General features: G+C 44.2%; 1 protein-coding gene across 1 annotated transcript in view; it reads right to left on the reverse strand.

Moving 5' to 3' along the window:
• Positions 1–14,493, reverse strand: part of tei (teiresias) — a 94,706-nt gene that overhangs the window by 28,795 nt on the left and 51,418 nt on the right. Inside the window, exons 2-5 of the mRNA XM_044392702.2 lie at positions 8,403–9,190; positions 2,200–2,377; positions 1,092–1,318; positions 244–400 (exon numbers count right to left, since the gene is read on the reverse strand). Of these exons, the coding sequence (XP_044248637.1) occupies positions 244–400; positions 1,092–1,318; positions 2,200–2,377; positions 8,403–9,190 (1,350 nt within the window). The remainder of the gene's footprint in view (positions 1–243; positions 401–1,091; positions 1,319–2,199; positions 2,378–8,402; positions 9,191–14,493) is intronic.

The following is a 14,493-nucleotide window of genomic DNA, read 5'->3' on the forward strand; positions in this document are numbered from 1 at the left end:
TATTACAGTTGATTTTACCAAGTTTTTTTTTTGTGTGTTGACCACTACAATTTTTATCTATTCTACCATATTTCGATTAAACTTTTATTTAATGTATACAAAAATGTTGTAAGTTAAAAAAAATGCAAGAAATTATGTCAATAAGAAATTACTAAGGGAAAATAACGTTAGAAATCCTTAGGAATTGTAAAAGGCTGTACTAATGATGTACTTTAATATACTAAATACCAATCCAAAACTTACATTGCACATCCAGCAGAAGCGAGGCGTTTTGGCGAATCTTCAGCGTGGGATGTTCCATGACGCACAGGATCCGAGCGTTGTGATGGGCCCTGTAGACCGCTGGTAATCGGGCCTCGCTCTTCGCGCCACTGTTGATTTTGTAGCCGTCTTTGTCGACCTGCAGGGGAAGAGGATGGTAAGCCTGATAAAATTCGCATTCAAAATTTATGCTAAACACTGGCAAATTGGGCCAAATGACAGACAGGCGGCTGTTCGGGCGGCCAATTAGTCAGGCCTGTTATCAGCGCGACATCATTAATTTAAATTAAAGTCCAAGGGCAAGGGCGCCCACCTCATGGAGTAGTGCTCGACTCACCACCCCCCCAGAGCCGCATGGAAATTTTGTTGGCACAGTTTTCAATCAATCATCGGGGGGCCATGAGGTTGGGTTTGTGACCAGCCGAACACGCAAATTTGTGGCATTTAGGGTCCGAGCGACAAACATCTACACACAAACACACACACTCACTGTGTTTGACAGGTGGAAGTGGGGGAGGTGGAAGTGGAAGTGGGAGTTACGTACGCCGAGCTGACTAAACTGCTGCATTGCTCAACCGAAATGTCTGCTTTTCATTATGCTCGAGTGCAAGACAAACAAATTTCGGCCCAACCGCAAACTGGGCTCACTCAGTCGTCCGGAAGAGCCGTTGTTTGTGCCGGCAGCCGCTGTTGGCCACACCTAATGTGTTTGCAGGCCGGCGAAGCTGTGGTTTCTCCACTCCACCAGCAGACAGCCATTACCAATCCCAGTCGAGGTGGGACCGCCACTTGTCACTCATCGGACTCGGTGCATTACCCCGCCGGCTTACCTTCTCGCCCTTGATCTCCTCCAGCTCCAGGACCTCGGCGGACACCTTTTGGGCATGCCGGTCGACGCCGGGACTGAGCAGGACCTCCCAGGTGAGCGAGGGTCGCGGGTTGCCGCCCTCGCTCACGCAGGCCAGGTTCAGCTCGGAGTTCTCCTTGACGGGTACGAACAGGTTGCTGGCGTCCAGGCGGCGGGAGTCGATCAGCAGATACGGCGGCTTGGGGCGATCTATAATTGGGATGGAAATAAAGATCATTAGTCAGTTTGCTTTAATATACATGGCATTTCTTATCACATAATTTCGGATAAATTTTATATATTTAACAGAGGATATTAATTAAACTAATTTAATACCACTAAATAATAAGATAGTTATTAAGAAAAACATTATAGAAATATGTGATGTATTTAATTTTGTCTTAGTGCCGCAGTTAGTTTTAATTTAATATTTTGAAAATTATTTTATAAGTAATTAATGATTTAAATGAATTTACATTTATTATTTGAACTGACTCTATAGAGTAATAATTTTAAGATATCCTGAAGGATCATAGAATCTTTATTGTACGTGTTACAGTTCGTTATTATTGATTTAGAGATCAGCTTCATTTATAGAATATTTATTAGTACAGTTTTTAAATTCTACAAACATAAGAATTCTAAAATGTCATTGAGGTATTCAATTCAAAGGTTAGTGTTAAGGCTTACATAAAACATAACATATAAATTCTATGAATTCATCTTGTGATAAAAATGTAGCATAAATCTTACGAATAATTCTTAAATCAATAAACGAAGCCTAAGTCATGTACCCTCGAAAGACAAAATTTCGTTAGATTAAAAGGAGGGAATCCTGATGTTTGCCATTTCGAGAGCATGACCTTATCTTAATTTCGTGAGCGCTCCTTGCTCCCAGTGATGGCTTGGCCATAAAAGCGAGCATTTTGCCAAGAGCCAAACCATTCCCGACGTGGCCTCGTTGCCGGCTAATTTGGCAAATGGAACGACACGAAGACCCCTTAATATTTGTCTAAGCTGTTGGCCAAGTCGTGACTGGCCCAAGGAGTAGAACTGGGATCGGGATAGAGATTGGGCTGGGGGATACTCACCGAGGACGACCAGCTTGACGGGTCGCGCGTTCTCCGTGTAGCGCCTCGTGTTCTCCGCTTCGCATTGCCACTTGCCGTCGTCCTCGAGCATGACGTTGGTGATGGTTAGCGCGCCATTAGCCTCCTTAATAAAGCGGTAGTCGGTGACGCGGGCGGTGCGGTCCATGGCGTGGACCACCTGGAAGAGACAAGGAGGAGATCGCAGGGATAAGTTTGTGCGGCGTTAAGGCTAATGTCATTGGCGGAATTATGCAAAGCGCCTTTTGAAACTTTTAATGCAGCGCATTAAATGCCCATAAATTTCCCCCATTAAATGCAATCCGCCGGCCCAAAACCCACCTCCCCATCGCGCTTGGCGGGCGAAACAATTGCATTTAATGTTTTCATATCCATTTATTTACACTTAGCCATCGCGGGAATTTTATTACATTTCGTTTCAAACAAACACAATACCCGTAATGACAATTAAATGAGGACGATGCAACACCACCCCCATTGCCACACACATGTTATCCACTGGTAATGTGGCAACAATGAACTGGCGGCTTAAAAACTGTTACCAATAGTTGTTGGCCATCCCGCTGCCTGTCCGTCTGCCTCGGGCTTAATGCAAACGGAAATTTATGTGCGCATTCAAATGCTTCAGCCGCAGAGCGCGAATAAAAATTATGAAGAATGCAAAAGCAAAAAAGATATATGAATACATGTGGAAATGTTTCGCACGCTTAATGCGTTTAAGTGCCAATTAAATGCCGGGCTAAAAAGAGCGCGGTCAGCGGGCGGCGGCCATAAATGAAACACAATTTTAATTGCATTTGCAGGCAAAGAGATTAACTTTTGGGCTTGGATTAAGGCGGTCCGCGTGAAAAGAACTGTCTGAGGCTCATTAAATTGCCAGGCTATCCACTCGCTACTCAATTGTACTCAAAAACACGCCGGGATCATATCGATATGCGCATGGTAAATTTATTGTATCTCTCGGAGATTCTGTGGCTTAAATAACTAGTTTTCTCAATTCGAAATAGAGTGCGAAAGCGCTTAAAAATACATGAGTGGGACGCAGAAAGACACATCTTAAATTCCAAGTGGCTTGTGGCTTACATTTCGTGGATATCAAGTCAAAATTAATACCATATAACATCAAATTCATCATCGTTTGATATCAACTCTTTGTTGTGGGTATATTTTTTTTTAATTTTTTTTATATTTTTGTGTATATTTCTTTCTTATATATTATTTTACCATCAGCCAATAAATTATATTGACAGTTTCATAAAAAGACATATACAAATAAAACTTTCAGTGAGCTTAAAATTTTTTTTTGAAAATAAATCATTTTTTGGTGTAAATTAGCATTTAAAATAAGAATAGAAACCGAAAATTCAAGCTGGGATTTTTTTTCAGAATAAAGCCTTGCACAAAAACTGGCACTATTGACCGGGGAAAAAATTGAAAGAGGAATGGCATAGAAAATCCGTAAAAAATCTGTAAACAGAATATTTGTATGGTGCACATCCGGTTCCGTTTGTGCGTTTGAGTTTGCCATTGGCCGTTTTTGTTACAGCTTACGATTCGCTTGGTGTATATTTTTCAAATGCAGTGCAAATATTTATGCGTATATGAATTTCACTTCCCAAAAAGGGGGAATACCCGAATCCCCCTGTGGAATCGATGTGTGCGTGTGTGCGACTTCCGGCGCGCATTTGCCGCAGTCGCCGCAACGGCCATTTGCAGAAAATTTATTAACCAACGACGCATTTGACTGGCAACTGGCAAAATGGCAAACTGGCAATGGCAAACTGGCAATGGCAAACTGGCGACTGGCAAAGTGGAAACTGGATTTTGCGTGCCTGTGCAGCGGGGCATTCAGTTGGAAATTTATGAGGTCGATGGCGATCCGAGGCTTTTTGGCATCCACTGCATCCACTACCACTCCGGCTGGCGTCCAGCGTCCAGTGACCAGGCCTTTGGCACCTGGTCGTGTTGGATTTTTCTGGTTTGGCAACATGGCCGCCGGACAAAAGCGTTAAATGAGCGTGGCAAATCCTTGTTTACAGCATCGAGCGTTTCGGCCGGATTACACGCTCGATTGTTTCGGGCCTGCCCATTGTTGGCGATCCTCTGGCTGCGTTTCTGTTTTCGGGTAATTATGAATTCAGACGGTTTTGTTTTTCCACGGCAAAAGGGCGAAATGGAGTGTGTGTGGGCATCTGTGTTGTCAGCTGCCTCGATTCGCATAAATTGCTGAATATTTTGAAGGCGAGCACGCATAACTTTGCATAATTTGCGGCCACGTTATCAGTGGACAGTTGAGGGTTTTGTAATTCTCTAATTGCATTGTTGGCTAACTTTGCGCCGATTCGCGATTTACATTTAATTTTTGCTCCCCCTTCTGCATGAATAATAATGCAAATTTATATTATAAATTTTCTGTTTTAATTTGTTGGCCCTAAATTGGCATTCCTTTCTGCGAATGCGAAAAATAATAAAAGCCACTTTTGAGTGCACACTTCATTGACACCCGCTGACAATTAGCTTCAAGCTGCTGCTGAGCGAAAGGGCATTCCTTCAGCATCAACCATTCCAAACAGGCGCTTATTTCCTTCGAGTGGAGCCCAAGGAGCAGGGAGAAATGGCTACTTATATCTATCACTTGCTTGGAATTGCAAAAATCTTGTCAGCCAACATTGCTCACTGACTGTCGCGCTATCTGCCCCTCATCCCCGTCTACATCCACATCCACGTCCACATCCTTCTCCTTCCGCGACCCCGAGCCACTAACTTGAAATTGCTTTCGGCAAATATATTAGCCTCTTGATAATTTTCAACAATAAATTCCTTGGCACTCACACAAGCAGACACTAGAAGTGGGAGGCTACTGAATCCAGGAACCTGCATCCTGAATCCTGGATGGGATGAACTCCTTAGCTGTTGTTCCCGCTCGGGGACTCTAATGCATTGTGCAACGCTCTAGAAAGTACAACAAAAGTCGCTCATGTTGCAAGCTGTCAGTGCAACACTTGTCGCATGTCATTGCCGCAGTTGCAATGCAATGGTGCTTGGAGGGGAAAACGGGGGTCGGAGTGGGAAAACGAGGGAGTGGGTGGTGAGGAATGTGGGATGCCAAGGACCAAAGTCAATGGGCACATGGAGCAACTGGGGATAATCACGAAATATATATATATTTCTTAAAGCCCTCGCTTGGCTACAACTTGATATATTTTTTCTGGGGTTTCTCCTGCATCTTGCTGTTGGTGGGTTCATTTTGTATCATTTATTTCCGCTTTCTTCTAGATTTCTTCTGTTAGTTTTTATTACATTTTCTGTGTATTCTGGTTAATTTAAATTGTATTACTTTCTTGGATTTTTCAGTAAGTTTTAAAGTGGCTTTCTCAGTATGTTACTGTTGGGTTTTCTTCTGAATGTTTTTATTGTGCTTAATTTACAAGCTGTAGGGATTTTTCCAGTATGTTCCAACTTTTACGCACCAAAAAAAAACTTGATATGAAATAATGATCAATTTTATCGTTAAGCACTATCTCGCTATATTTGGAATATCCGAGGGAGAGAAATCGGTATTGCACGGTAAAAACAATATGCCAGAATTTAACCATGCGCACTTCGATTTAACCGCAACGTGTTTTTTTAGTGTGTGGATGTTCTGTGTTATATCTGAATTTATTCTTCTTTAGGAAAGAAAGGGCATTCACTAGGAGGTTAGCTGACATTTGGCTTTTTCGAATGCTTCCCAACCTGCAACACTCTTGCTCACATTGTTGCCGCATCACTGTTGTAATTGCCGCAGCCTGCTCGTTACTGTTGTTCTATCTCCCGCTCCAGGATGCCACCGCTTATCCTCGGCCTCATCCCCATCCCCATCCTCATCCTGTTCTTTGGCGCTTACACATGGCTGGCTTTTGTTTTAACACAACTAATACAATTGCACCGCTGGGAAATGTGCTGCGATGGCAGACGGAGATGCGAGATACGATGGATGCTCCGGCTGTTCCTGCTGCTCCTGCTGTTCCTGCTGCATTGGCGTTGATTTTATTTGCCATCGGAGCACTCAAAGTTGGCAGGAGCAGCCGTCGACCAGCGTCGACATTGTAACTAACTTAATAAACTTGTCAAAGGTACGGGGCAGGCGGCGTGTTAGCAACTTAAGACGCGCTTGCTCGGCTTTCCCGGCTTTTCCAACTCTGCCATCTCCCCACTAAGTGGCACCGCATTGTCGCTCATTTTCATTTGGGACTTCTGAGGCTGACTGATTAATTTGCCCCGGCTGATGTGATTTACGCTCTTAGCTGCACTTGCATCTAGGACGCCTCGGGGCTGGCAAGTTGCCCATTAATGCTGCGTCTTAAGTTCCCGCCTAATTGACTAATGGCGGCTTATCGGGGCGCAGCTAGATAGGATTTATGCCAGCCAAGCGGGTTTGTTGACCTTAAACCTGAGAGCCGGGCCATAAATAAGCTTGCCAGGGCCACAAAGTGTGCAACAAGGCAACAAGGCGGCTGCAGCCGTAAAACTCCTATTTCCGACGACTCTGTTGCCGTTGGGTTAAGGTTTATGTCTGGCAATTGTCGCCGGGCGAAAAATATGGCACTATAAAGCCAACAAATTGCCAACAACAAAGGCGAGACGACAGGAGACAAGACACCCCGCTTGGTTGGAAGCGTGGATTCGCAGTATTGGACACATTTCTCGCCAAATAAAATAGCTAATGCGAATGCAATCACACTGCAAAACGCTTCTAGCAATCCCAGGTTCAAATTGCTGACAGGCAACTTGGTGGCTTTGGCTACGGCTTCCAGCGGAATCCAATATGCATATGCAAGTAACAACAAGTAGGCAAACAATCGCAGCTTGTGGCTCTAACAATGTTAGCCAGCTTTGCCCACAAGTATGCAACTCTTTTTCACCCGCCACGCGTCGAGTTGCCGCTTGCAGGTTGCAGATTGCAAGTGCAAAGGCAACAGCAACAGCCAGTTAACTGCCACAGACAACAGCAACACCAGTGGCAGCATCAACAACATCCACAACAAATAGTTCCGACACGTACACAAAGTGCCATTGCTGCTGGCGGCTGCAACTCTGATGCTGCTGCTGTTGCCGTGTTAGTTGCAACTATTATTTGCCCATCAACAACTTGGCCTGCCAGCTTGTTGTATTTACACCTGCACAAGAGGCTCCTCGGTTGGGGCCCACATACATATTTGCACCAATGCGGAGGCCTACTAACTTGGCCAACTAACTGAGGCTTGAAAGCCAAATTGCAACGGTTCATAAAGTGAGGATCTCTTGAGAGGAATAGCTGCTGGGATTTCATATAGGTCTATACTCAAAAAGCATTGCTTAAGAATTCACGGTTTTTTGGTAAGGAGTAAAAAATAATTCCTTCGATCAACTCCAGTAATAATCTGTTAATCAATTTACCAGCCAACCATAATTTTAATTTTTAAAGTAAACTTCACAACCATAACTACTGAGGATTCCATTAGCATTACGGCATTTCCACCTCCTCTTTTTGGAATTATCTCCTTCGTAGACCATATATTTGTTTGCAAAAAGTGTATGCAAAACATTCTTAGCACTCGGCAAACTGTTATAATTGCATTACGTTGAGAGCTTTTTTGCCCCAGGAGCTTGAAACTGTTTGCGTTCGCAATTACAACTCAATAACTTTCGGCTTTGCCGGCGGCTTAACTTTTACCTCATGTTTTCAGGTTTTCCCCTTCTTTTTTTAAGCAAATTCGAGTTCAGCCATCGCTTGTAGCCAACTTGTGGGCGTTATGGCATGGTAAAAACTTGTAATTAGAAGCCCTCGTTGCTGCATAATGAGGCAATCGAGCAAAAATGCGGCCCTCGAAAGATGAGCTCTCTGTCTCTCTGAGCCCGGCGCTTTTGACATCAGAAACTATCAAATAATAACGATTATCCTATTTGCATAATGCGGCAGTTAAGCGACAAAGGACCGGAGTCAGACACAGAGCAAAAGCCCTGCCACTCGAGACGTCTCGGCCAGAATGGGAATAAAGCCAGCAGCAGTCAGACAGAGAGACAGACAAACAAAGAATAAAGAAAGAATGCAGAAGGCTAAGAATGCAATTAAAGTCAGCCAAGTTGGCGGCTCCTGACAGCTTGAGAGGCTCTTTGCAGGACCGAGGGGCAAACTGTTTAGCGACCCTGACTGCCCAACTCACCTGGCCATTCTTGTACCACATGCTGGTGGCAATGTCCAGGTCCACCTCGCACATCAGCTTGATCTCGGAGTGCTGCTCCGCGTAGACGACGGACATCTCCTCGGCCTCGTAGGGATTGGGCGGCACTGGCCGCAGGGGCAGGACCCTGGGCTCTACCGGACCCTCCTCGTCCTCCTCCTCCTGCTGCTCCGCCTCCTCGCGGCTCTTGCGGGCAATCAAGTCGCTGGTGCTGGTGCCGCTGTCGAACTCCTCCACATCGTCGATGATGATCACCGGCTCCTTGGGCTTGGGCTGCATGTCCTCGGGCGCCAAATGGAGCGTGGACCGCGGCCGCTTGGCCTTGGTTTCGTTGTGGAACGAAGAACTGCGGCCGGTGGCCAGGGAACTCGTGCTGATGGCCTGCACTGTGGTGGCCACGGCTGTGGAGGTGCTGGTCGAGCTGGCTGCGTGGAGCAGGGAGTCCAGTTCCTCCTCCTCCGTTTCGCGGCGCTGCCTTTGCCTGGCCTCCTTGTGCAACGCAGCGCGGTGGGCCTGGTGATGTGGCTTCAGCTTCAGCGCACCACGCCACTTGGCCCACTTGGCCCTGGCCTTCTGGCAGTTTTTGGCGCATTTTGCCGGCTTACCACCGCCGCGGTGGTCAACTGCATCGTTGTCGGCCAACTCGGCTGATATGCTGCTCGGCCAACTGGGACTGCTGCTGCTCCTGCTGATGGCTTCCCGACGCTCGGAGGGCTGTGTTTTCTGCACCGACTTGGCGTTGATATTCTGTGGTTGTGTGTAGGTGGTACCTGCAATCGAAAGGCATGCAAACAGAATAAGCCGATTAGGTCGATAAGTCGGAGACACACAGAAAAATATAGTAAAAGTTGTAATTAAAAAACGAATATTTTTGTGGTAAAATTTATGTTTAGTTTCACTTAAAAATAACCTACGATTTTCTATTTTTCCTTGAAAATGACAATTAGTGAGCTATTTTTATCTGTCAACATTGAAATGAATCCCATCCGGATTTGGTGACTGTGTACTTAGTTGCACTTCCAACTCCACTGGAATTTCGGGTCCCAAACGACATAAGGAGAAAAATGATTCAAGGACAACTTATGCTGAAAGGGGGGAGTATCAATTACATTGCCTTGTTCTTGTTGCATGTAGAATGCGTTCAGGGCTCATGCATTTATTTTCGAATTTACAGAAGGCAAACGGCCGGCAGCCAGCAGAATTGATTGAAAAGCTGAAGAAGGAGTCGAACGATGTGGAGCGTCCTTACGAAATGTTTTCCCTATGCATGCAAATCCTGGCCTAATCTCCTGCACTTTCAAAGCTATTTTCATGCCTAACTCTGTGCCCCTCGTTTGTTGCTCTTTGACAACTCTGCTTATTGTCTCCTTCAGATCCAGCTCCGGCTTTTCCGCCCGCTCTACTGGCATTCTTGTTGTCTTCCTGCCAGCACTCCTGTTGTTGTTGATAAATTTACACAAGTGTATGACAAGCTTTCAAATGGTAATTAATATTCATCTGAGACGAGCGGCGTGGGAGGAGGGGCTTGGGTGTGGCAACTCCCTGCGAAGGACAACTACCGAGTGTCCTCCCTGTTTCCATTCCTGGTTTGTGCGATCCGAAAGTCAACTGTAGCCGGCAGCTATCAGATCCACTGAGAAAGTAAATGTCTCGAAAATTTGCCATTCAATTGGAAATAATACAAAAATCTTAAAGCTCATTTCATGGGTAAATAGCTAAATAAACCTAAACTTACATATTATAGAATCTTCATAATTTATTGGGTTTGGAAACCACTTATAAGTAAGCCCAAAAATATGCAACAGTTTATTTTGAATCCTAAGGTCGACGTTATTTATCTTACTGCATTCTTTTGAACACCTTAATAAGTGATTTCAAAATAGTAATTAAACAAGGCTCATTCCAATTATGGCATCTGATTAAACCAGAGTTGCTTCTGATTAGTTGCACAGTAATCTAACAAATAATTGGATGGTCCCACTCGGTATGCTTTTGGTTATCGCTTTCACATGTTACGTATTTTTTTAATTTTAAATTTTATGTTTTTAATTGAAAAGTAGTAAGAGTATTTGCCAACTGTACAATAATAAATGAATTTGTGTACGAGATAGAGCTTTCGGCTATCGAAAAGGAATGATTTTTTCTCCTCGTGTCGGAATGCGAAGCCAATGTCTGTGGCTAGCTGACAAAAGCAGATCTAGCCCCGGGAATAGTCTCTGAGCCCTTTCTTCGCACTCCGTTGGCCCTCTTTCAACTTTTCCTTCCCTTCCATTTCCATTCCCACTTCCCATTCCCATGCCCTGGGACTTCTCATTGTCTGGCTGGCGCTTTTGTCTTCCAGCCCTTTTCTCGTCTGCTGGGCGTTACTCATCTCTTACTCGGCTGGCTGTTGGCTTTGTGTTTGTAGCTAAATTAAAGTTGTCATTTTTCAAGTGAACGCACAAAAGTGTGCAATGCTCCTAATAAATTTCTGCCTGGCATATCCTGTTATTCGGGCGACTCCCGAGTCCCATAGGCATAACTAAGGGGGGCCTTTGTGGGGTTAGTTATGTAGTAGTCGTAACTCCCCGTAATGCACACACACACACAGACACATATTCATGTCCCTACACATGCGAGCGCTAAAATGTTTTCGCAACAGCTTAAAAGTCGGCTACACTTTTGGCGAGTGTGTGTTTGTATTTGTTTGCATGCAGCTGTAGTAGTTGTTTGTGCTGTAACTTAAGTTGTAAATGAAGATTGCGTTGGAAATTGCACAGAACTGACGTTGGCTGGCTTCGTCTTGGTGGCCCCGCCCACTTCCCACCGCCCCGCCGCTCACGAGTTGTGCGTGCAAATTTAATGAAGCTGCCACACACACTGCACACTCGCACACCACTCACCTACACACCCACGCCTGCACTCACACTCGGGCAAACACTCGAGCATGCTCGAGCTTCAAGCTTCTCTGTGGCATACGCTGCGCCGCATAAATTTCTGGGCGGGATCGGGTGTTCTGGAGCACTTGGAGTGGGTTGTTTGACAGTTGATAAAACGCCGGTGCTTGACAACAATCAAACGTGCCTTCCACACTCAGCTCATTAGCCCCCCGAGGAGTTGGGCGACTTTTATTTGCTTAATATTGCATCAGAGTAATAAAAGGAATAGATCAGTGTTTTTCGGCCTAATAATAATTAGATCTTATCTATGTAGGGTACCAAAATCACCAAAATTCACTCTTAAGTGTCAAAATATGTGCCTAAAAGTATGCAGTGAATAACGGATAGTCGTCGTCCTGTAGGAACTCAAATCACTTTTGGATTAAAAATATATTGTTGCATACTTTTAGACACCTACTTTGAAATTTTAAAGTGCTTTCCGTGGCATTTATCCATTATTTTAATAACACACCCATTAAAAAAGATGAAATCCATTTTATCCCTCATTTATTTGCATAAATTTGGTATGTTATTTACATTCATTTTTTTGCTCCAATTTATCTATTCTCCCTTATTAGTGGAAAAAGCCTGCGCCACGTATCGTACTTAAAAATGCAGCCATAAATTAATTGCCTGCCTTGAGGCAATGTCGGCCGCTTAATTGCATTGTTTTTCAAACATTTTGCGGAATAATATTGGTTTTCGATTGCCCTCATAAATCAGGCAGTTTTACGCAATAATTGCAAATAATTTTGTGTAAAAATCGCCCCGCTTTCCAGGCCTTCGCACACATGACAATTATGGCAGTTCAATGGAGCATTACGTGCGGCCTTATCAATATGCAAAAAAGAAAAAGCCATGTACTTTTATGGACTGACAAAACGATGGAGCTACGCGCCTAAGGGCGGAACGGACAATCAAGCGCTGACATAATTACGCGTTCGTACGTGCATCTATATGCACACGTATATATATGTCAGGCCGATTATACTGCCATATCGGAGGAGTCGTGGGTCGTGGCTGCCTGTCACATTTAACTGGCAAAAATTTCATCGATTTCCCACTTTTTCCGCCCGCTCCCTTACGTTTTTTCACGTTTGTCCAGGCAAACATGCAAATGACATCGAGTTGAGTTTCATTTTGTGGCACTACAGCTTTTTTTCTCCCTACATCAACATTAATTTAATGCACTCGAATCATCGTGTTTGCGTTGTCTTTAATAATATTATTTTTTGTAAGCGCCAATCGTCCAGTTTGATAATTGAAAGGGAAAAAGTTTGCCTTAGGTAAGCATTGGTTGTACTATTGGCGTAGGCAGCATTGCCCTTCTAATTAAGTCTTGCTCTCATTGCATAAGCCTATTTGCATTTCCAAGTATTTACTTTTTCGCATGACTGTAGCACTGAGAATGAGCACTAGATTTCAAGATTTCGATTATTAATTTTGAGGAACCCAGAACAGCTGGTTTTCTGATTTATCTTAATAGGTGACTAAAAGTACGCAGCAATATATTTTGAGCCCAAAAGTGATATGAATTCATATGGGAAAACGACTAACCTTTATTCACTGCATACTGTTAGACTCTTATTTTGACTATTAAACATTTATTTCTGTTTGGATAAGGTTTTTTCGTAATAAAATTCTTTCGCATTTGATAGTTAATTTTTTTCTGTGCAAGAGTTCTCCGCCCATTTGGCTTACAAGCTCGCAACTCGTTCGGAATCACGGCCCAAACATTAAACAATAACTCGCAGGGGCAGGCAGTCAATACCCTCAGCTCAACTTAACTCGACTTGGTTCGCTTGCACTTTCCACCGACTCCCCTCGTTTTCCCACATGTTCCTCCAGTGTCAACAGACCGCCCTCGTTATGCAACCCATTCAGCCGGATCGTGTGTGTGTGTGAGTGTGAGCCTTGCACCGAGCGTTGATTAGGTTAATGTCCTTAAGGCATAAGAACAGCTGGCAATCCCCAGTCTCCATGACCAGGACTCCGGCTCCTGCTACCGCTCCTCTCACCTCCAACCGAATCCTGAGCAACTTATGGTTGTGTGGGTGGTGCAGTGGTGCAACTTGCACCTGGTGAAAATGGAGAGGCGGCTCCTGTATGCAGTCGCCTGCCTTGTGCATTGTTTAAGTTCCACAACGTCGACAACTTTGCCAACCGCCACTTAATGCAAGCGCAGAGTTCAGAGAGGTGGCATCATCGGTTGGGAGGGGAATGGGGAGGGCGGACGACTGCACTTTGCCTGGTATGCGGTGGCGGCTTTTGCGGCCAGCCAGCAAACAGCAGAGGCAACTGGCAGTGGAAGTGCAAGTGCAACTACACCCCCTCATTACAGCCATTGGAAACTAAAAGCCTTTTAATCGCTTCTGAACGTTCTCACAAAATTATTGTGTGAATCTGGGATATTTGCCAGCTCCATGCGATGCGAAATGCGAAGGTTGTCGAGAAATTAATTGACATCTTACCACATTTTGCTGGCTTCAGTGAACTTTATGGGTCCACGTTATTAACGAGAAATGCTGACGTTATCGACTAATTAGCATCTTGAAGGAAGCAATTTTCTATCTAAGGATATAAATTTGGCAGTATAGAACTTATGGAGCACTCAGAGGATAATGGTTAAGTGTACAAATATTTTTAAAAATGAAACTTCATATGCAACGATGATAAATTTGGTATTATGTGGTATCAATTTTGACTTGATATGCGGCATCTTAATTTCTAAATGGGCCACTCTGAATTTTAAATGGGTCATTCTCGCTCCCACGCATTTTTATTTTCTTTTTCGAAGTCAGACAGTCTTTGAGAGATATGCGTATAAATACCAGAAATGTACCATATGAATATCTTATAAACTTTGTTTAAGCTTTAAATTCCACTACAAATTTTTCCTTAAAAGTTCGTGAGTGATTCCTTCTTTATTATCGAATAATTTTATGCCAAGCTGCAGCTTTCAGTGGCTTGGTTAAACTTTAATACCGGCAATCAGCAAGTCAGGAATAACTCTTGAAACATTTTGTCAGTTCTTTTCGCCGGCTAAAAAGCTACGTGATGCTCTTTCCTGCCACTTTTTGACTGAGTGGTTGGGTAGCTGAGTAGTGTGTGCCACCCGCTTTTTTACGGTAATGCATGCTGGAAGAATGTGACCC

Source organism: Drosophila takahashii, chromosome 2R (genome assembly GCF_030179915.1).
Source record: "Drosophila takahashii strain IR98-3 E-12201 chromosome 2R, DtakHiC1v2, whole genome shotgun sequence".
NCBI lineage: Eukaryota > Metazoa > Arthropoda > Insecta > Diptera > Drosophilidae > Drosophila > Drosophila takahashii.